General features: G+C 43.8%; 1 protein-coding gene across 3 annotated transcripts; it reads right to left on the bottom strand.

The window, feature by feature from the left end:
* Positions 1–3,044: 3,044 nt before the first annotated feature.
* On the bottom strand, positions 3,045–22,275 carry ASB9 (ankyrin repeat and SOCS box containing 9). 3 transcript variants are annotated; one of them, XR_012838899.1, is made up of 8 exons: positions 21,907–22,275; positions 14,515–14,594; positions 13,223–13,330; positions 12,618–12,672; positions 12,150–12,300; positions 10,988–11,122; positions 9,418–9,609; positions 3,045–5,952 (listed from the first exon to the last, which is right to left on the bottom strand). XR_012838899.1 is itself a non-coding variant. In XM_075775679.1 (8 exons), the coding sequence occupies exons 1-7, from the start codon at positions 21,998–22,000 to the stop codon at positions 5,828–5,830; spliced, it is 885 nt and encodes a 294-aa protein (XP_075631794.1). In that variant the 5' UTR covers positions 22,001–22,270; the 3' UTR covers positions 3,045–4,618; positions 5,787–5,827. The 3 variants fall into 3 exon arrangements, 2 of the variants coding, with proteins under 2 accessions (XP_075631794.1, XP_010307550.2); XM_075775679.1 differs by lacking the exon at positions 12,618–12,672 and having other exon boundaries at positions 3,045–4,618; positions 5,787–5,952; positions 21,907–22,270; XM_010309248.2 differs by lacking the exon at positions 12,618–12,672 and having other exon boundaries at positions 21,907–22,270.
* Positions 22,276–22,982: the final 707 nt, after the last annotated feature.

Genomic DNA, 22,982 nt, shown 5'->3' with positions numbered 1-22,982 from the left:
TACCTTTGCTCTATGAGGAGAAGGTTTTGGGTAGGGTGTCTGGCTGACTAAAACATGACTGGGAGCTGTGAGCAAAGCTGTGCCCCTCCAGCAGTCAGTGAGCGAAGAGAGTAAGCTGGTGGTCCCAGGGCTGAGCTTCACCTTTCCCATGGGATGAATTCATAGACTTAACTCCAAGGGAGTCAGGATCTCCTCGCACTTTGCAGCCACTGAGCTCAGGAGTAGAAATACCTTTATCACCTCTTCTGAACCCATGAATATGAGTGCAGCTGGTATGGAAAGGGAGGTCTATAGTTCTCATTGAACAGACTTGGAAAGGCGGAGGTGCTGCCTACCAGTATATAGGAAAAAATTATATATAAACAGTTGGATAAAGAGTTTGTCAGTCTCAGCCCTCGAGCTCGTCAGGAGGGCACAAAAGGGGAGGCATGTACAGGGGTGACGCACCTTTGGGGAGCACTGGGCAGAGCAAAGCGCTTGCTGGGAACTTCGCTCCATGCAGAAGTTCACAACACCAACAGTTCTTTTTTTGGGACAATTATTTAATCAAAGACAAAACCAACACAACTCCCGTTCTCCAAAATAAGTTAATAAAAAGTGCAGTTTCAATGACAATGAGATAACCCTATATTTGTTGTATTCGTAACATCTTTCCAGGGTCTGTATGAACCTTCGGGACTCAGAGTCAGCATGCTTTCAGGAGAAAAAGACCTGCTTTAACTGCTACTGCTGTATTTTTCAGACCATAGAAAGGAAAGCTCTGGGGATTTCAAAAGCCTCAGACTCAGCAGAGACTCCACAGTTTAATTTGTGAAGTGAGGCAGCTGACAGATTACAAACTCAATTTTACTTCACAGGTGCTAAAGCCATGAATCTAGTCCTGTGGCTCTTGAATCAGTGATGACTGATGAATTTCAGGGCTTTTAAAAATGTAAAGGGCAGTAGTTCAGAAAGTAAAGGCTTCACCTGGCATAGAAAAGAAACAAGACCTTGTTGCACTGTGACACAGCCCAGGTATTGTCCAGGTGTGCTACCCCAGTACTCAGGTAGAGCTGGAATAAGGGTTACTGTGTTGAATGGGGATATAAGAATTTGAAACATTTCTCTTACCAGCAATCGTTCACTGCTGTCATTTTAAAGAAAAGTGAACTCCCCGAGGCATCCTGGAGCGCATTTTTGCATCAAATGTTGCCTGTGTGCGTGAAAGTGAGTATCCCTTGGAGCAGTGAGCTGAGCAGTGTATCAAGGAATGACAAATAATCGCTCGATATGCAGAGAATATCCAAAGCCAGCACAGTTCTGGCTGGGACTGGAGGGCAAGACAGTCTCCATTTTGACAGATACAGTGCATGTGTTAAGCAAGAAAAAGTGGCTTTAGGAGCGTCGAGTCCTGGACTTGTGGGTCTCAGGAACATGAGTCTGAGGGGAATTGAGTATATCCCACATTTAGGGGTACAACCATTCTCTTTTCTCTCTTCTAGCACCACTAATCTGCTATTTCGCAGCTGGTCTGTCCCATTTTGCTAAGCTAGTAAAGTAAAATTTATGTACTTCTTCGTCATCTTGAAATGAATTCATGTCAGTGGAGAGGCAAAAGGACATTCTCTGCATATGCTCCAAAGCTGTATGTTACATTTACTGGATTAGGATGTCTGTGGTTTCCAGTTAAGAGAGAAAAATGAAATGTCAAGAAATGGGCAGGGCAGCAGTGGACCTTTGCATGCGACTGCAGAATGAAGCAGCAAGTACAGGCATGTGGCTGATCCCACCTAGCTACTGCAGAAGATCCAAAACAACTTTGCAATGATTTGTTGTGTCAGACATCTTCCAGTAAATCAAAAGAGAATTTGCTTGCTTAAATCAGTTGCCTTCATTTGTTGAGGTGTTGGTTGGTTACTTCCGTAAGCAGCTCTGTATCCAGCAGAAGCAGCATCTTGTAAAGCCATTTCCTGGCATTGCCATCTCTCTTTCAGCTGGTCTCTGGGCAGAGACACCCAGAGATGCATCAAATGGTGAGGGAACTACTGCCCTCCCACGTGTCTTCAGTGTACCCACTGGATGCTGGTGGACCCCCCTTGGACTTCTGACCGTGCAGGGATCTCCACACGCTCACTTCCACTAAAGAGTTCCTGTTGTGTAGGCACACACAAAAGCACACAGATTGTTACACGTGCCTCTTGCTGAGGACACAAGAGAAACAAACTGATTCAAATCAGTAAAAATCTGCTAAACTAAAGACGATGACCATTTAATTTACATCATTTTCTACTCTGTGAAGTCTCCGTCTCATTTTCACTAACCCTCAACTGAGTAGAAAAATAATTACAGGAGTCCAACTCTACCTTAAAACATGAGCAAAAGGCAAGATTTGCACAGTATTTGCATCTTAGTCTTACCTTTATAAGAAGGACATGGAGCTGTTGGAGCGAATCCAGAGGAGGGCCACGAAGCTGATCAGAGGGCTGGAGCACCTCTCCTATGAGGACAGGCTGAGAGAGTTGGGGTTGTTCAGCCTGGAGAAGAGAAGGCTCTGGGGAGATCTAATTGCGGCCTGCCAGTACCTGAAGGGGCCTACAGGAAAGCTGGTGAGGGACTGTTTATCAGGGAGTGTAGTGACAGGACAAGGGGTAATGGGTTTAAGCTGAAGGAGGGTTGATTTAGACCAGATGTTAGGAAGAAATTATTCGCTGTTAGAGTGGTGAGGCCCTGGAACAGGTTGCCCAGAGAGGTTGTGGATGCCCCATCCCTGGAAGCGTTCAAGGCCAGGTTGGATGGGGCTTTGGGCAACCTGGTCTAGTGGAGGGTGTCCCTGTCCATGGCAGGGGGGGTTGGAACTAGATGGTCTTTGAGGTCCCTTCCAACCCAAACCATTCTGTGATTCTATGAGCTTTACTACAGGTTTATTTAAAAGCATTATCCTGTACACTACTTACCTGTAGGCAGCATTGCAAACAATTAGAGTTCAGTCCAAAACTCCATAGTATCAGACAATCCACAAAACTAGTGCTATCATTTAAAAAAAAGAATGAAAATAATAATAAAAAAAAGAGTATAAACCATTTATTTTTGAGCAATTATCCTATACAATTGTGGCTTGACTATCATTAAACTGCTAACAAAATAATAGCAAAGAATTTGATAAAATATATTCCTTACAGTCTTTCAAGTCCTGCATTACATTTGGAATGCTTTCAAATGTAGAAAAAGGTCCAAACCTCACCTATAATGAGCTTATTCAGTTTGCATCTTGTACGACTTTTACAGTTTATAACTGGATAAGTGTTGATACATAAAGCTGTAATTCACCAGTGTTGATCACAATTTATATTAAAATAAATAAGCAAATATACTGAGATGATACAAGCTGAGTATACAGAATTCATCCTAATTACACTTGATCAGAGGGATTCAAGTAAACAGAGTCACACTATGAGATTTCCGGAAGAAAAGCAATCTAGAAGCAACACTCTCACCGCCTTCTCTGAGCAATTTTCTCCTGGTATTAGCATTACTCCTATAAACCCATTGGCTGAAGTTACAAAAGAAGATGCTTAAAGGTAAATAATAAAACTAGTAGGTTAAAAAATCGTTCTTCGTCATCTAAAATAGAATAAGATGAATCTTCAGTTTTCAGATGTTTAACCAAAACTGGGATTCTTCATACTCTAATCTTCAAAAGTTAAGCACTGTTTTATTTGTCTGTTCCCTGCCTGTTCAATGCAGATTCAGCTTAACCAAGATACTGACTTTAGAAGGATCCACTTATCCAAGACACCTGTTTCTATTCCATGTGTAAAGACAGTTGTCTATTTTTCTTTCCCAACAGGAGGGAAGGAATATAGAAGGCCATCTAAAACCAGCCAGTGAATTTTTACGTGGCTCAAATTATGTGTGATGTATTGGGTAGGATCAGCAAAGATTTCTAGGTGTCTCTGTCGCAAGGGGAGTTACATCTCTGTATTAGTCATTTTGTATCGCTAAGGTACAATTAATGTCTGACAAAACCATCAGAACTGCTCTTGCTGTGTTTGGTCAGCACAAAAATAATCAAACTATCATACTGAATACCTATAGCCAGCAGTGATGCTGTCCAGCTCAGATCTGAATTGTAATTTACATCAAATATGAGCATCCAGGTTGCATTTGATCCAAGCAAAAGGAAGGCTTGCACTGCACACACTGGCACACTACTAAAGATCAAAATAATTTTGTGTATTTGAAGGCTGCTGGTGTCTCCACTTACAAGATGAGGACTCATATATGTCATTGCTGGCATTAACAGTGTCGTCACAGTTTTCACACACCAGGCCCACTCTTCACAGCAAAGTCAGGAGGAAAAGGATCTCCAAAATCACCGAAGAGCTTGATCTGCCCCTCCGCCACAGGGGCAACGTGGCAGTAGCCCCACAGGGGAGGGGGTGGGTGAGCTGCTGCTCCCAGGTGATGCAGATGCACCCTGGTTCAGAGCTGGGGAGGGGACAGGGCGGCAGGCACAGGAGGCAGAACTTCAGCATCTTTGCTGCTGCATGTATCGGGCAGTCAATATTCCCAGGGGAGCACCCGGGAGAGCACAGAGCGGTCGTAACTGTGCTTTGGTTTGCGGCAGCAGGACATGTTTCTGAGGGGAAGAAAGAAAAATATCCAGTGTCGAAGTTTAGCTGGAGGAAATATTTGGTCTTATGACCTCGATGGAATAAGAACCACATGTCACGTTCGTTTCAGAGTCACCACACTAAGCCAGCAGCTCGTCAACCAAGCAAGGGGCAGAAATTACCCATTATCCTTCTAATTTGGAATGGACTTTAATTTCAGTATTTTCATTGTTTGTTTTATGGCCCTGCATTAGAGGTGTTATTACCACTCCCATGGAAAATGCTACGAATGAGGTAGCACCTCTCCAAGGGAAAAAAAATCTCAGTCTTAAGATGATCTCTTTTCTTGGGTGGGGAAAGGGGATAGAAGCTGTTGTTTTTCTGATGCATGCTGAGAAATGCTTAGGAACTATCACCTAATTTTCAGGGCAGAAAGGGGGAGCACTCAATGTCTGACACTGATAGCCTGTTAGCCTATGTCCTTGAAAAATAGTACACTACAAGGAGAAAATATGGAGTACTGAAGTGTGGCTCCCTTATGTCTCAAAGCATCAGGAATAAGTGACTTTAATGGATGATTAAAAACTTTCCCCCCACTATTATTGCACTGTAGGGAGCTGCCATCAGCAGTGACCTACTTGCTGTCATGGCAGAAACGCGTGTTTCAGATGCTGGCCTAAATGCAGATGATTGTTGGTTGGTACTCATCTATCCGCAGTGGGAGGTACTTAGAAAATAAATAACATCTGCCAGAGGGCCTCGCTTGCTTTGCAAGTAGGTTCAGTTGGGTTCCCTTTCCTTGTCCATACAGTGGTGTGGGTACAGCTCTCATATCCTTAATATATACGTGAAACGCTGTTAGTGCTGGGCTGGGATATGCATTTTCTTTGTAAGGGGTTGTCAATCACAAACCCTCTGAAACTGTGCCAGGGTGCAGAGAATCAAGAGCTCTATTTTAAAATGCTGTGCTTATTTTCTACACTTTGTAGTCACATTTTCAAGCTTCACCATGCAACCATGCAGTTTTGTTCCTTTCCAAATGATGGATTTGCCAGGGTTGGTGGCAGTGAGGACTGAGCTGGTCAGTCCTGTGCTTCTTGGACCCAGGGCTTTACTAGGGACCAGCAACTTTCATAAATTAACATTGCAGGCATTGGAAACACTACGGATGAGAAGAGTCTTTCCTCAATGAACCTTGCTGCGTTATTAAAAGCACCATTTTGAAGATGAAAGGCTTAAACGTGGAGAAGGAAACGTTTCAGCTCGTCCGGGAGGAGAAGTCCAGTTATATTTTGATGTTGCTTGTGTCCAAAGCACCTCCTGATGCACAGGCGGCACAACTGCATCAAGGACAGCGGCCCTGGAGAAAGAGTCGGGGAAGAGGTTACACATGTGGCTTTATCGCCCAAAAATTGTGACGGCGAAATGGCAGCTGTGCATTACCACTACCCCCAGCTCCTGCAACCCACTTTGCGCAGGGGGTGTGCAGCCACCCCAGGATGCTCAGCAGTGAAAAGCCAGACCCGTACCCAGCAAAAGACACCAGCCTGCCTGCGATTCAGTTCCAGCCTAGTCACCCTCTGTCATTACACAGCCACGGTTAGCATTAGCAGCGTCAGTCTTTCCCTTTTAAACTTCATGAGTGTGAAGTGTTTTGTGTTGCCTGAGGAGAAGAAACGACGGATGGTTCCTTCCTCCCTGACTCCCCAGTGAGATTCAAGTTTGCAGCCCACTGCTTTCTTGAGACATATTTCATAATAGTGACAAACACATAGCAAAAGAAAAACTATATAATCCTTTATTTAAACCTTTCAGATTAACCGGGCCCATGCTGATAAATACAAGCCCTGCTGAAGAATCTGTGATGCTTCTTTTTTTTTTCTTTTTTATTTAACTATAATGGCATTATACACTTACTTGGGGGGCTTATCCTTTTCACAAAGAGCTAGATCCTGCACATGATGCTTTTAACTGTGGCAGCTTTCAACGTTCAGCCCCCCCAAATGTCATTTGCAGACAGGGATGATAAGCACGGTGGGTCCAGGGGGGAGAGGCTGTGGGAGGGCAGATAAGAAAGGCAAAGCAGGGGCAGCAGTGAGTGTGGATGTGGGGTTGGGTGCTGGGAGTGGGGAGGAGATAAGAAGAGACACTGTAGAAAGCAAGAGGGAGGTAAGTTCACCAGGAGGGGACAGTTTAGGTGCCACCACTGTGCCTGCCTGCTGGGTGGGTAAGATAGCAGTCACCAGAGAGCCGAAATGTTAGTGCTGGTGGAGGAGTGAAGTGCAGCGGGAAGGAAACGGGGGCTGCAGCAAAAATGCGGTGAGGTGACAGCTTTAATCAGCTTTTGAATCTTCCCTCACGCAGGTCACCACATTTCCAACAGCTCTGCAAGGCTGAAAACTACTGCACTATTTGAAGGGCTGTGCGAAGGGCTGCACGAAGGGCTGCACCCTCCTGCTAGGAGTCAGCAGATGATTTACCCTATGCCTGGGTATGAGACAACAAGGCAAGCTTGATATGGGGCAAGTGAGACCAGCTATTGCAGTTTCACACTGCATGTGTGTTTGTCCACTCTGATTACACAGGTAAATGCCCTGCCTATAAACATCTCATTGAAAAAAGCTTCCATTAAAAGAAAAACCACCTCAAAAACTAAAAACTTATCAAAACACAAGCAGTGTCACTACACTGAAAAATATTCAGCAACTGCAAGCATACTCTTAAAAAAAATTGCATTTTTGGATCATTAGCTAATTCTCCCACCCACACACAGGACTCTCCCTGCAACACAAGCAGGGTAGGCAGTGGTCCGGCAGCATGGTGAGGTCCTGGGAAGGGAGACCACCACACGTACTACACCTGCTCTGGGCTAGTCCTAGGGCAACTCTGGGTCGGCAAGCTCACCGACTCACCTCTGGTGGAAAAACACACTCCCTCAGCCTGCCCTGGACGTGGGTGTAGGGCTGCTGCCCCCCAGCATCTGCGGCGTGCGGGGAGAGGAGCCGCGTGCGGGAGCGGGGCAGGAGAGCAGCAGCTCAGCCATGCCGGTGCCGAGGGGCCGTGGGGCCGTAGGGTGACTCTGATCCCCACAGCACATTGCCAGACCTCCCCGTGAAACCAGAGGGGTAACGTTTGCACCAGTCCCCCAGTGCACAACTGTTCAGCCGACCAAAGAAGTTAAACATCAGCTGCCCATCAGGCATGACCCTACTCAGAGAAGGGCATGCTGGAAAACATCAGAACAAAAAATAATTCAGAAGCAAAATGCCCTTCAGGCATTTATTATTTCTGATTTCGATTGCTGAATTTTGCTTAGAAAAGTTCTTTACTGCCCAAGCTATCAGCTCAGCCCGAGCAGCGCTTCTTGGGCCGGCTCCACAGGGTGTGCCTGAAATGGTTTTCTATCTCAAATAAACAGGACACACGCGGTGCCGCGGCAGTCAGGAGTCTAAGGCAACAGGGATTGGAGCTCGAAAAGATCACTGCTCTGTGCACCATAGATTAGGCTGGGAAACCAAATATCCATTACTCAAACATAGCATGCACAGCACAGTTGTTTTCACGCTATTATTTTCATGTTACTATTTCAAGTAAGGCTTGATTCGTCGCTTTATTATTCCAGTTTTACCTTGGTGTAAATCTGTTCATGACAACAATCATATCGATGTGTAACATATGTATATAACATATACATTATGTGTATATGACATAATAATGTCATGGACCACACCATCAGCAACTTGTTTAAAATAATGCAAATCGTTTAGTAACGTACATAGTTTTCTGACTGAATGAGAACATCTAAAGAACACAAGTACACCAACAATTAGTCACGAGAAACCTTATTGTAATTTTCCTGAAGGTTGGTAAGTATGTTTTCTCTCCATAATTCATAAAAGTATTCATAACCAACAAAATAAAATTGATCTGGAAATATTTAATTTACAGGTCAAAATAAGCACTTCCTAAGGGTTAAGCCTACAGTTTGATACTGCTGGATTATGCAGCACAAAATGCTGGCCTTTAAAAAAAGCCTAGTTTCTAGATGTGTGTGTATATATATGTAAATTCATTATCATTCTTGTGCAATTTTCCTTAATCCCCACAAAAAGCCTAATATAGAGTCTTTCATTTTAAAGATACTTTTGCACCTACATAAAATCTTGGCCAAACAATAAAAGCCAAGGGCAAAGAACTTTTTCTTTTTTTTTTTTTTTTTCAGTATCACGTACATTAAAAATCTTCTGGTCGCAATTTTGCATTTACGCTGAGACCACTATCTGGCATGTACCTGACCATCAGCATACTGTATAACCAAAGATCCCTCTCCTAGCACTGACCAGCTAGCTTCAACTCCCATCAGAGGTGATTTTCTGCCTGTGTTTACCGGCACGCTCCAGATAACACTCCTGGGTCTACTCCCATCTCAGAAACAAGAGAACTGAGAGACTCCCGCTGACTTCAGTGCTTTAGGTAATCTGAAAAAGCCACCATTAATTTCTAAGGAGTGTTTTGCATGTTTTTTCACCCTAAACTCTATTTTGCATTCTATTGCAAGCTCCATACGATTGCTCCCCAATGCAGTAGATTCACAACCTGGAGGCTGAAAGATGGGTGGTTGTTGTTACCGTTCTCCCTATTAGTGCGCCACTATATTCTGACACTAGAAAAGATAGTGTCCATATGTCAGCGAATGGAGGTAAGCTTAGTTTTCCTCAGTTTTGTAGTGCTTGTAGCATGGAATAGCATACCCTTTTGCAGCAGTTTGTGTAGTTTTTCCCTAACGAATCCCGAGTGAACAAATGAAACAAACGCTAAAGGGCACCTTCTTTCTGCAGGAAGAGTCGGCCCACGGGGCTGCCGGGTGGAACGAGCTCCATCGGCCTCTTGCTTTCGGCGTTCTTCACCCAAATGTCTGCTCCAAAGTCAATCAGCAGCGTCACCAGCTCCGCGCTGCAATTCCTGGCAGCTGCGTGCAAAGGGGACTCCAGGCCCTTGCCACTGTTCACATTTGCTCCTGAACACCAACAGATGACAAAGAACAATGACAAAGAATAATGACTATACAGTAGCCTATTTCTACACTATCTTCTCTGAATAATTTGTCAATGCTGTAGCATCTACCCAGAGGTGGGTTTCCTTATGCTGGGGCTCAGTACTACAGTTTTCATATGCACAGCTCGCACTGGTTGAGGAGGAGTGGGGTTGTGGCTAAAGAAATGATCCCAGAGGAACGATTCATGAGGAAGTCCTTCATCCACAGCCCAGCCCAGGGATATCTGGAAGCAGGACAAAGATGTAGTTCCACCTATGGTCCGCCTTTGCTCCCCATCCCAGTGCCCCATTCCCTTAAAATGCATGCAGGGTTTCAACCTGCGCTGTACCAGAAGCTTAAGTCAGTGAGACTTCCAAATGCCGAAGCATCTCTTGGGGAAAAAATGTGAGGATGGAAAAGTTCTAGAGGCCCTTGGTAGAGGAGGGTATAAGCAAGCACCCCTGATGAGTGTTCCTTATCCATTATCCTGGGCTAATGGCTCCTAAAACACCCTAAGAAGGGTGAGCTGCAGAACTAATTCAAAATTATTTATAATGTTTTTATAGTACACATCCTCATATATAGAAGGCAGCACAAACCCCCAAAATGGCAGAAAGCAGAAAATAATAGCCAAGTATTTAATATTGATTGATTTGTATTTTACTTCTTCCAAAAAAAGATCACTGTGCTAAATAGTGCCTAAGTTGATCTACATGATGTTTGCTTGTTTTTTCCAAAGCAGTTTTGTTGGTCTATTGCTTTTGTACTAGCTATGTGGCTACTTTTGGTTATATGGCCCCTTTGGTTAGAAGAGATGCGCTACTGTAGATAACAATAAATCATTTTGTATAATTATCCACCTGCTTAGACTTATAGCTACATTTGTTTCGTGCAAAGTATATAGTGCTGAATGTTTTTCTATGTTGGAAACGTTTCAAACTTTTTTATTAATTCAGTGGGAATTAAAACATGTTTGCAGAAATACTATGTAAAAATGATTGAGTCAGTTGTTTTGAGTAAAGAGGGAGGAAAAGGAAAAAAAAAGAAATTTCTTCCTGCCCACTTCAAATAAATGCAGCATCACACACACAGGCACTGGAAAAGATAGTGTTTGTTCCAGGCACCACTGGCCATATGAAATCCAGGATCACCCGTCATTTTTTTGGGAGCTGTAAAGCTGAGTTCCTGGGTGAGGAAGACCCTGGTTACCCTGCTACTCCATTTAACCCAGGGCTGCCATTAGGAGCAAAACATCTCCATGTCCCAGAGCAGGAGCACCTCTAAATCTTTCATGCAAACAGAATCCAAAGATAGATGCTGTGGGAAATGAAAGTACATCATCCTTTATTTTGTTTTTTACCTGACTCAAGCAGCTTCTTGGCACAATTCACTTGCTGGTTCTCACAAGCTACATAAAGTGGAGTACCCAGATGCTCAATGTTGTGATCTATATTTACCCCACAGGACGCGAGGAATTCAACACATTGCACATGACCTTAAAAGGAATAAAGAAAGAGTCAACTCACAGAAATCAGGCTTTTTTTTTTTTTTTTCCCCAGCAAATTCTCTGTTGCAGCAGTGTAATTTGGCAAAGATTCAATGTTTTGTCAAGACATGGTAGCGTAATACTTTTGTCCACTCCAGTGTTTCCAACCTGGAAAACAGGAGCTGCAAACCCATTGTTAGCAAAACAGGCTAAAGCCCTCGCATTTTATCTGACTTATTTCAGATGACTATCAAAAATGAGATTAATTAGGCTGTATTTCTCTCCACTGCTTTTGAATATAGCCGGACAACTCCCTCAGATGTCCACATTGTAGGCAACTGACTTGGATGATGCAACCCCTTCCAGGTGTCACCACATGAACTCAGAGGCCCCGAGAGCCCAGCTGGGCTGCCCTTGGTGAGCACTAGGAGTGGGAGGAACTGCACCGCTCGTGATGAGACCAACTAGGAAGGTATTTCAAATCAAGAAAATTGTCTTATCTTTGAGCTACTGGAGCGTGTCCAGAGAAGGGCAACGAAGCTGGTGAAGGGTCTGGAGCTCAAGTCTGATGAGGAGCAGCTGAGGGAACTGGGGTTGTTTAACGTGGAGAAGAGGAGGCTGAGGGGAGACCTTATCGCTCTCTACAGCTACCTGAAAGGAGGTTGTAGCCAGGTGGGTGTTGGTCTCTTCTCCCAACTAACAAGTGGTAGGACAAGAGGAAACAGCCTCAAGTTGCTTCAGGGGAGGGTTAGATTGGATATTAGGAAAAATTTCTTCACCGAAAGAGTGGTCAGGCATTGGAACAGGCTGCACAGAGAGGTGGTGGAGTCACCATCCCTGGAGGTGTTCGAAAAACGTGTAGACATGGCACTTGGGGACATAGTTTAGTAGGCATGGTGGTGTTGGGTTGACGGTTGTACTTGATGATCTTAGAGGTCTTTTTCAACCTTAATGATTCTATGATTCTTTATCTCTCTTTTCCATCTCGACACATTGGTAGTAACATGGAAAGGAGTGCTGATGCCAATGGGGTTACCTCTCTTAGCAGCTTCATGGATGGGGGATGCCAAGTCACAGGGCGGGTGCAGGCTGGCTCCGTGCTGCAGCAATAAAGTCAAGCAAGGCACACTGCCACTGACACAAGCGCTGAACAACGGAGTGTGCCAGTCAACAGTAACTCCATTTACCTGGGGGGGGAAATACAATCAGGCTTTTTCTTCATCTTCTCACCTTTTCAAAATAGATTAAAGTTATCCAGTTTCTCAACAGAAAATAAGGTTCTCAGTACTTTTTTATTTAAGTCCTTACAGAAACTGCCTACTGCTTCTGAGGATTACAAGATTTTATTAAAAAGATCATTAAAAAAATCTTTTTGAACATTGTCCCCAAGTCTCTCCTCCTGCAAATGAATATCTAATCAGTGCCTCTCCAGGGTCTTTCAGGAGTTACTAAGTTACTGAATTAAACGTATGCCCATTTCTCAGTTATCTCAGCTGAAACACACCTACCCATTTCCCTGTCCTGAAATGGTCCATTTTTAGCTGAAAGTGTGCAGCCCCCTTTAAAAAAAAATAAATAAACTGAAAGGTAATATATGAGTATAATGAGTTAATTTCCTTGTTCACTATAATTTCAACATTAGTTTGAAAAGTAGACGTCAAGAGACATGCCCATTTCACCATCATACTTGCATGCTGTTTCCATTTCCTTCCCATTTTATCGTCAGTTGCTCCTAACAGTCCTACATCTCTACTTAAGGCTCTGCATATTGACACCAATGGGATTAGTATGTGCAGAAAATAAAATGCACCCTTAATTGTTGCAGGATTATAAACCTTTGTAAGAGGAACTTCCCCTTATTCATTCAGTAAATAATGAGAAGTTTGCTCCTTCATCTAAAGAACATTAGTAACTGTTGTTTTTATCTGTGCTTTTTGGATTGCTTTATTAAGAAGAAGTGCATTTTATAACATATGTACTTTAAGCTGAGCTAAGTACAGAGTGTAAATCACAGTGATACACTGTCATGAAATAGTACATCACCTAACATTAAAAAGTGATAATGCAAGATACTAACACTGGAGACTGGTCTGTCCATCATGCACTCACCTGAGCACCATGTTTTAATAGGAGACTGGCACAAGCAGCATGACCCCCTAGGCATGCTTCATGGAGAGGAGACACCTGGTCTGCTGTAACAAGATTCACATCACTCCCCTGGTGAATTAATAGACAATATCATTACAACCAACTACCAAAACCCCCCTACAAACAAAAAAAGCCCCAACTCTTTCTATAATGACCTTTAAAGCTCTATGTAATTACACCTTCCTCAACTGCCTGGAGTTGTTCATCTCAATAGTAAAGCAGAGAAGCAAGCTGTGATGCTTTGACTGGAGTGGATACTGGCACAGCGTACTAGAGGTCATGCCTTCTGCACACTGCTAATTGGTGCAGAAAGCTGTAGGCAGCAGACTGTCAGATGGGTCAATACAGACATTCTTTTAGGAATTCTGCATAATTTTATTTCTACTACACCATGAATAATAAACTCTGAAATAAGAAAAAAAAATATTAAAAATTGCTGCTAGAGTTCTTGGCAGGGTTGTGACTGCCACCTTTTTACATCAGCGCTCAAGCATTCTGACCTCCTGCCTGCTCAGTCTGCAGTTGTTTGACTGGGTCAAATCCTGAAATGTTTTTGAGGTGTTTTCTGGTCTTTGGTCAGAGCATGACATGCTCTGAAGGAGAGACAGCCCCTGCATTAGAAACCATTGGTTTGATTCTGCAGGATCTTTTGTTTCTAGCAATCTTGGTGCTCCAGAAGGTTAAGCTGCAAGAGTCTCTAACTTTCCAATAACCCTTGCCTTTCTGTCAACTCCTCCACAGGCTAAATCCAAGAATTTTGAGGGAATGAAGCAGTGAGATTCAGAACTCGCTTCTCCCTAGCTGTGCCCTTCTGCAGTGGGAGCATGGGCCCTGGGTACCCTCAGACACTTCAGAAACAGACATGTGGGTGGCTGAATTGAAGCCTCAGCTGGAGCCTTGCCTGGGTTCAGAGCTGCCCCCCATCTGGGGCACCAAACGCTGCTCACAGGCGCAGGAGCTGCAGAAGGAATTCCCCAGCCACCTGGAGATCCCTATAATCGGGATACCATTACCTGCACCAGAATTAAACTATGACCCAAGATATTTTGGTATGTCATCAGCTTAATGCACAGACCTTGTGCTAGGCAAGGAACTGCTTGTAGAAAAAAAAAAATAGTATCTGTTACAAGCAGATTTCACTGCATTCTAGTCAACATGATTTTCTCACCCTGGAGGTTTCACAGTAAAGGACAGATTGCATTCAACAACTGAGCAAACCCAGCAGAGATCGTATCAACCCAGCAGAGGGGTACCTGTTTGATGAGTTTCTTCAGAGTAAGCAGACGCCCATGGATAGAGGCATCGTGTAAAGGAGACCAGTCTGAAACAAAGTCTGTATAAAGAAAGACAGGAAAAGGCTAACAACTCCATGGACTGTTTCATCAGTGTACTTTACTTCAACTGTGTGACTCCAGCAAACTTTTCTTCTTCTGATTTATTACTTGAGCTGCCAAGCGTTCCTTGGAGCAGCTGCCGGGAGGGAGTGAGACAAGAGGATGGCTTCAATCTGGATGTGTTTTTAACTCATCCTGTGTTGGTACTGGCTGCACTCCCCTTCAGCAGACAAGAAAGGGATTTGCAGAACATTACCTTGCTCTGACTGAGCTTGTCACTTTGAATTATTTCCAGTGCCTTTGTTTACACAAACTCATTACACTTTACCAATTAGGTCAGAAGGACTACATTTTGAAGAGGGCATGGCTGCTCAGTCATTTACCCCTGCTCAGAGCTGGGCTAGAGTCAACGATACCTAACAAGAGAAGGTACCAAAGTACGAGGAGATAAATTGTGTTACCTATTGATTTTGCTCCTCATTTTTGGTGTTAGCCTGTGCAGTGGTGTATTTTAAGTAACAACAGCTGTGTTCCTATTACTAATATTACTAATTTCTGCATTGTAGAAACCACACAGCGAGATACACCACGTATGGAGGGAAGCTCAAAGGAAGGGTCTGCCTCAGCTTGCAGGGACAGCCAAGGGGACAGGATAGTACACAAGCTGCATGGCAGTGAGGACACAGGCCCAGCCTGTGAGGGGTGAAGTAGGTCATAAGGAAAGTGTTCCTACTACCGTGATAAATACACTGATAGTTTAAGTGCCCATATAAAGCAAACAGATTCATATTTGCTCTTATAAGGTCTTATGTGAAAGACTGACTTCAGGTCACCTTGCCTGACAGCTGAGGAGGCATGAAAGGTCCATGTCAGAAACTGAACCTTAAGTAGTGTTCCCAAGTAATCTTGGTATATAAAGCTTGATGTTCAGAAAAATACCACGTCAAAAAATAATTACTGGAAAAGAGTCAGCATAGCTCTGGCTGGATCAAGGAGGTATGGGAGCGAATCCTTAGGGTTAAATTTGGTACCAAACCTGTCAAGTCATGTAGAGTGCTTTTCTGAAGGATCTTTCTGCCAGACACAAGCATTATTTAATGCATTTTACAAGATATGCGTATCTTTCCTCAATTATGCTGAGTAACAAAGGTCTGAGGAAATAGTTACTGCTAATGACTTTTATGTTTCAGTTCTCCAGTTGCTGCATTTGCTCTTTATTTTAATATAGTGAAACAAACTAGCTTAGTGCTGAGGACCATACAAATATTAATAGAAGGGGATCTTCAGTATTACAGATTTTATGCCTCAGGGTCAGCTGACAGCAATAATCCCTCTGGGAGACATTTACCTCCTTCAGTATTCATTGCCTCAAAAGTTGGTGTCTGGTCTATGTTAATGGCCCAGGTTTCCCCTGGGAAGGAAGAGAAACATTTCCAGAGCTCATTTCACCCAGCTTCTTTTAGAAACACATCTGCTCTCTGGAGATGTCCCACTTTCCTTCCACTAACTGCAGAGAAAACCCCACTGACCAACTTGCATGAGTTGCTGAGGTTTTCAGGGACTAGACTAGATCATACGCATAGAAAAGGATGCTTAACAACAAGAAGTCTGCCTTCAGCAACAAAACCTAATAAGCCATCGTAAGTCTTTAAAATAACTTTTGCAGATTAGCTGATGATGTCAGTGCTTATGCAAGATCCGCAGATCCTGCCTTGTCTCAGATATGAACATGCATAACCCCTCATGGCTGATGTCCTGCCACTTCTGGCTATGCCACTTCTGGCTATGTGCTGGGACAGGGTGATAACCGACGCTCTCAGCCATCACTCAGCTCTCTCACCTTCAACTGTGCTTGGTAAAGGACATCAAATTTAAACAAGATAAAATCTAGTATAGCGAGACTTACAATGGTTTTGTGGTTGAAAAATTCTGCACTAAATAAATTGTGACCTGAAGATGATTGTATGTGAAATGTGTTGTGTCTATCACACACAGAAGGTCTTTGCCTGTATAGGTATGTTAGGTAGGCGGGTGATTTTTTTGCCGGCATAGCGGCCGCAAAAGGCCTGCTATAGATTTAGTTATTCCTGCAAGACTCTTTTATCACTGCGCAATACATCTGTCTAGAGTTGTTCAAGTAGGCAAAAGGATATTTCTGCTACTACAATATACCATTTTTGAGTCACTCGATGTCCATCACAATGCTTATTTGCATAGCACACTTTTGCAAGTATGTACATCTTGCATCTTACTGTCTCTGAATAATGGCTCATGGCTCATTGACGGACTAAACTAGGGTAAATTCTAGTGTTTCACTTCTTGTACACAAAAAATGTGGGTCTCTGTGACAAGCAGCTAGTCAAACTGGTAGTAGTCACATGCACATCACAAGAGGGAACCCAACTGGTCCCTGTGATAGTTCTTATTTAAATGAAATCATTAAAAAAAAAAAATCTAGCAGAATAATCAAGACTTCACCTTCTTTTGTGAGAATCCTTCCCTAACAGTGGTCTGGCATGCTCCTGGCTCACAGAACAATCCCAGTGACACCCTGGAAATAACGTCGAGGTGGGTTTGAAGCCTGAAGGGGGTGAGCTGTGGGCAGTACAAGGCCCTTAGGAAGAGGGGTCTCATCAGGGATGACTGGACAAGCAGCTGATTCATGTTTTTCACCATTTCTCCTGATTTCCCTGCCTCTGGTTATGACTGCTGCCTCGTTAGGGGAAGGCAAAGGAGGAGGGCTTGTATAAAATACTAGATCATTCATTGGTTTATGCTAGGTTTGTCTTTACTTGATCTGAGCTATCACTGGGCAACCCTTGGGACTAGAAAGGAGGTTTATTTTGTGTCCACCGGAGACTGACTGTGCTAGAGACAGGACACAGATCTGGTGGCTGGAGATTATGTTACCTGGTCAGTATATCCTGCTTATGGGTGCAGTTAAAATGACTATCAGCTTTGAATTCTGAAGGAGAGATGCCTTGGAGAGCAGGCTGGGAGGGACCATCAGCCTGCTCTGAGCATGGGGCACAGTCTTCTTCCTGCACTCTCCCCAGGGAGAAAGCTTGGCATCTTCTCCTGCTCTTGGCACATACTTGTTATAGGTGTATGTTTGGGTCTTTTCCTTCAGATCACGAGTTTGTTGCCAGGGAACTGGGAAGGTGTTTGGTGATCTGTGGACCATGGCCTACAGACTAGGTGTTTGGTGGACACTTTGAAACTTGCCATCTATTCCACTGCTGCCTGTGACTATGAGACGCTGTCAGAGACTATGCAGACTTGGTACGTAAATCTGCACTGCCAAGTAAAGAAAGCCAGGAGAGTAGTTCAGCACTGAGCTTTAAGTAAGTAAAGATGCGAAGGCAAGTCAGGCTGCACCATTTGGTCTCAAGGACAGAAATGGTCCCAATCTCTTTTATTTAGCAGTATAAAAATAGCTCAAAAGATGAGCTCCATGGGTCAGGGGATCTTTTCCAGTCTTGTATTACTTTCACTATGAAAGTCAAAGGGGAAAAAATAAGAAACTGAGAAGCAAGTCAAACTTCACAGGCACAGAAAGATTCATCAACTCAGATGTGTTTCATATTTGAAAGAAGCCTCAAAATTAGAAGGCCAAAGGATGAAAGAGACATAACCCCAATACAGCTTTATGGGCAGTACTGAGTGCATGAAATGAGCAGAGGAATGAACTTGGGAAATCTGGGTAAATGTAAGTCAATCAGGTTTTAAAGAAAATTGTATTCTTTGTTATTGGCATCATTTGAGCTCTGCTTGCCTCCTCCTATGTTCCATGAGTCATGTCCCACAACAAACATGTAGTTCCAGTAAGTTCACAAATATCCTTTGCCTTTAGCAAATGGACAGTCATTTCCAGAATCTGTGGTTCTGGTCTCATAAGGGTAGCCAAACTATGCTACAATTATTAAAGCACGGTATTATTAATTGACTAAAATAGCTTTGTTTTAAAAGTTATGTGTGTCAAATGATGCTTAGCTGACCATTCTGTTGTTCTTGCTGATTCTGCCTGTGCTACCATTGGTTTTATAACCAGGCTCTGTAAAAAGCTTTCGATTTTCCCATTTAGAAACCAATGCCATTGCCCAATCTGTATAAGTTACAAGGGAAGCATGTTTGTAGTAATTCTAAAAATCTAGATTGAGGAACAAGTTTTGTGAGATACAGCTTGATCTTTTTTTGTCCACACAAGTACAGGCAGGGTGTTGTGCAAACTACCAAGTTGTTATATCGATATGCCAGCACTCTGGAGACAAAGAAGGAGGTGCATGGTCATACCATCACATCCTTGTGCAGAATTTATCCATTCAGTACTCGCTTGAGAAAAGGCAGGTTTCTATTGAGACTGTAAAAAACAGCCAGACCAGACCATAGTCATCTATGGACTGGCCATTAGCTTGCAATTTTGCCACGTCCTAACAACGAATTAAAAGATTGACCAAATAAGTGTCAAAATGTGAGTGGAAAATAAAAAGAGGTATGTGCCAACACGTCATAATCCAGCTGGAAATTCTGTACTGAGAGGAACCGAAGCTTTTATCCTAAATGGAAGAATATTCTAAATATACTAGCTTTAAATTAGCCTTGGATACATTGGGAAGAAGGGGTTTAAAGGCCTGTCTGATGACTAATTGACACGATGTACTTCCAAATCTGCCACCGTGAACAACGTGGCTCCGAGCTGCCATCTGTCCTGCCCCAGCAATGCCAGGTAGGCAGCCTCCCTGCAGGGAAAGGCAAATTTCCCTAGTTCCTGCACCCAGGGCATCACCCTCCAGCAAACCACAAAGTTTGTGTTTTCTGCCTGCTCCAGGCTGGAACTCGTGTTTCTCACCTGGAGGAGGATGGAGGCTGCAGTGGATGTTGGGGTCTCACTCCCCCATGGGAGGCATGCTGTCAGTAATACACATGATCAGTATTTATACCGTACACAGGCTTTTGATTAAAGCCTAAGCAAATGCCAGTGTTAGCTGGCCATGGACATTTAAAATCTTGAAATACTGACTTTTGCGAAAGTCCTCAAACCACTTCGCCCACTAGAGCTTCCCATGAAGGAGCAAGGCCAACGTATGTGACTGAAACAGCTGTGTTCACTGCATATACCGCCATAGCAACAAGGATTTCTGATTGCCAAAAATATGTACAACTGCTCAAAGAGGAATGAGACCATTTATCCAAATTTGAAATTTACCCACGCCTTAGTCCACAGGCAAGTGGAGTCAGGCCTCAGGACCTTCAGCATCTGGACATCCAAAACCCACTGGCTTTCAGTGGCATTGGGTCACCTAGCTCCCCTTTCACCACTGAAAATCCCAGCCAGCCCAGAGGTTACCTTAAACCTCTGGTCATATTTGATTGTACTGCCATCACTTGCACACATGAACACTGGCAGTGTGGTGTACACAGAGGGACCCTTATAGCAATAACCACACAAACATGCAAACCATACCTGCTCCCTGTGGACCACAGAGTATTCACAGTGCCTTTCTAGGAGAGCAGTTGTTTTTGTGGTGATGGCTGCAAGTACCTTTTTCCAGCCCCTGACCACGTGGAGGGTGTTGCACACTCTGTGCCTGTCCCCAGGCTGGTTTTATTCTGTGGTTGTCATGCACAGTGCAGCTTGCAAGGGGCTTTGAAATCTTTACAGCAGAGGTATGCTCTTGCATACATATTTGCATACACGTATGCCTATGGCATTATATATAACAGTATTACAAATGGTATTTTTCATATTCTAAGGCTTTCCCCTAAGGTTTGTGATATATGTAGCCTGAGCCAAATACATTCCTGCTGTAAGTCACCATCAGAGCTTATTGACTCTGCTAAGGAGCAGGCAGACACAAGAGGAATGGACTGAAGTCTGATTTTGAAAGGACCAAATGATCTGTGTGCAGCATTGTGGCATGTGGGCTCCCCTCCTTCCAGCCTCCATTTTGCTGGAGCTCATCTCCAGTGTGGACCTGGCTCAACTTATACCGTTAATAATATCGCCATCCCTTCCCTCCTGCCCCAGCCTCAGGATGTACATACGTGACACACGTGAGGAGGGGCAGACAACACAGCAGATATACTGATCATTTTGCATTGTGGTTTTAAGGTCTTAATTTTCTATTTGGTATGAATGAAAGCATCCTGAACAGCCCAGGAAAGGAGTGAGGACGGTCTAAAGTCACTTTGTCTTAATTTAGATCATTCCCTCTGCACTCACCATGAGCTGAAGGAATAGCTTCTCAGAAAACAGAGCTACAGGGAACACGTCCAGCTAAACTGTGATGTGAGGTTAATTTACTTGTCTTTTGTCACCATATCTTATTTTCAATGGCTCTGGGCCAGACAACAGAGCAATGATCAGAGTGAGGCCATTAGTCTGGATAACTGTTCACCGGTGACCACAATAGCATTGGTCACAGCTGACCACAATGTCCTGGCCATTGGGGAACAACTTGCTAGGGCTGATGGCTTAACCTGGACAACAACACTTGGGTCTGCTTGTCTTAAAGAAAAAGGAAAAGGAAAAGGATAAAAGTAAAAGGAAAAAAGAAAAATAAGAAGAAAAAGGAAAAGGATAAAAGTAAAAGGAAAAAAGAAAAATAAGAAGAAAAATAAGAAAAAGAAAAAGAAAAAGAAAAAGAAAAAGAAAAAGAAAAAGAAAAAGAAAAAGAAAAAGAAAAAGAAAAAGGAAAAAGAAAAGGAAAAGAAGAAAAGAAAAGAAAAGAAAAGAAAAGAGAAGAGAAGAAAAGAAAAGAAAAGAAAAGAAAAGAAAAGAAAAGAAAAGAAAAGAAAAGAAAAGAAAAGAAAAGAAAAGAAAAGAAAAGAAAAGAAAAGAAAAGAAAAGAAAAGAAAAGAAAAGAAAAGAAAAGAAAAGAAAAGGAAATAAAAGAAGAAGACAGGAGAAAGGAAAGGAGGAAAGGAAGGAGGAAGGGAAGGAAAAGAAAGGAAAAGAAAAGAGGAACTGATCCAGTACTGACCTACCAGCTGGCACTAATCTAAGTCAAACATGCCACATTGCAACTTCTTTTTCAGCGTGCTGTGGTTCAAATACTACATTTGTTTCCACTTGTACAAACTGCAGTACAGAATCAGACCAAAAATTCAGTATTAAATAGGAATAGCTTATTAAAATCCCTTCTGAAGTGTGAGGGCATGGGGCTGTTGTGCAGGACTCGCTGCAGACCTGCCCTGGAAGCAGGACATCAGGAGGAGCACACCACCGTAGCCTGACCCTGCCCTCTCCACTGCTTCTCTACCGCTGCTGGCAGAGGCGAAGGCTGGAGGCAAGGCAGGAGCGTTACTTACCCCTCATCAGCGGGTTTGATAGAGCCGTTGCAGATGCCTGGCCTCCACCTCCTTGCAATTTGCTGGCGTTTTGATTTGTTCCCTCATCATCCATCTCAGCCCCGTCTGATTTCTGTTTTTTCACTTCGCAGTCAGTCTCGAGAGTTCAAATTCCATCGTCCCAGGCGAGCCCCCGGCAGTGGGAGTGATCTGTTAAGCAGGCTCCGCACGTATGAGTTGAACAGACCTTGCAGCAGACTGGGACGTGGTGCCGGCAGCACTTTGTACAGAAACTCGAGTACCTGGGTTGGGAATTAATGAAACAGCTCCCTGGCTGCCCTGGGAGGCAGCCAGCGATCCGGCGAAGCGAGAGATGTGCCTGATGTCACATCCTCTCCAACACAGCGCCCAATCGGGGCGCCCGCCATCCGTTTTTATCAGGAAGGAAATTCTTAGTTTGCCAAAAAAACAAGACAGAAGAGCCAGTTCAACTAGTTGAGCAAACTCTGCCTGGGGGGGATTTGCAAAGAAAACCCGCAGAGATACGAGCGCGCGCGGATCTGCACCACTCCTGAGCAAGTTGTTTGCAGGCAACTTTGCCGCGCGCCTCCCTGGACGCTGGACGCGGCGCGAAACCACCCTTCTTATCTGCCAAGCCCCGATGGTATGTGAGAAACGGAGCGCCAAACGCCCGCAGCTCAGCAGTGGTCACGGCATACCCTACGGATATTGAAACCACATGTCTGGGGAGCTGCGCTTCCCACTGGAGGCCCTGCGTTGTCTCCATGGTGTGGAAATCACAGCGCTGCACGGGGTCATTTCCTTCCCGCCCCCCTACCCCCAGTTCAATCAATTTCACTGAGTCGCGGTCACACCAGCAGTGTGGTATCTGAGCGGTGCACTTTTATTTTTAAGTAATTTCTTGGTCTAAAACAAACATCGTGAACCTAATGGCGAACAAATGGCAATGTTTTTTCAGGAGGACCTCCGCCTCATTTCTCTGGGTCTGTTTGCAAAAATCCTGTTCTCACAGATAATCTCCATTTGCATTTTTTTCTTTCCCAAATCAGTATAATTTACAAGCACAAAATCCTTTT

The sequence above is a fragment of the Balearica regulorum genome, chromosome 1 (assembly GCF_011004875.1).
Source record: "Balearica regulorum gibbericeps isolate bBalReg1 chromosome 1, bBalReg1.pri, whole genome shotgun sequence".
In the NCBI taxonomy this organism is placed as follows: Eukaryota; Metazoa; Chordata; class Aves; order Gruiformes; family Gruidae; genus Balearica; species Balearica regulorum.
Note: the sequence above shows the minus strand (reverse complement) of the source record. Positions and strands in the feature narration are given on the sequence as shown.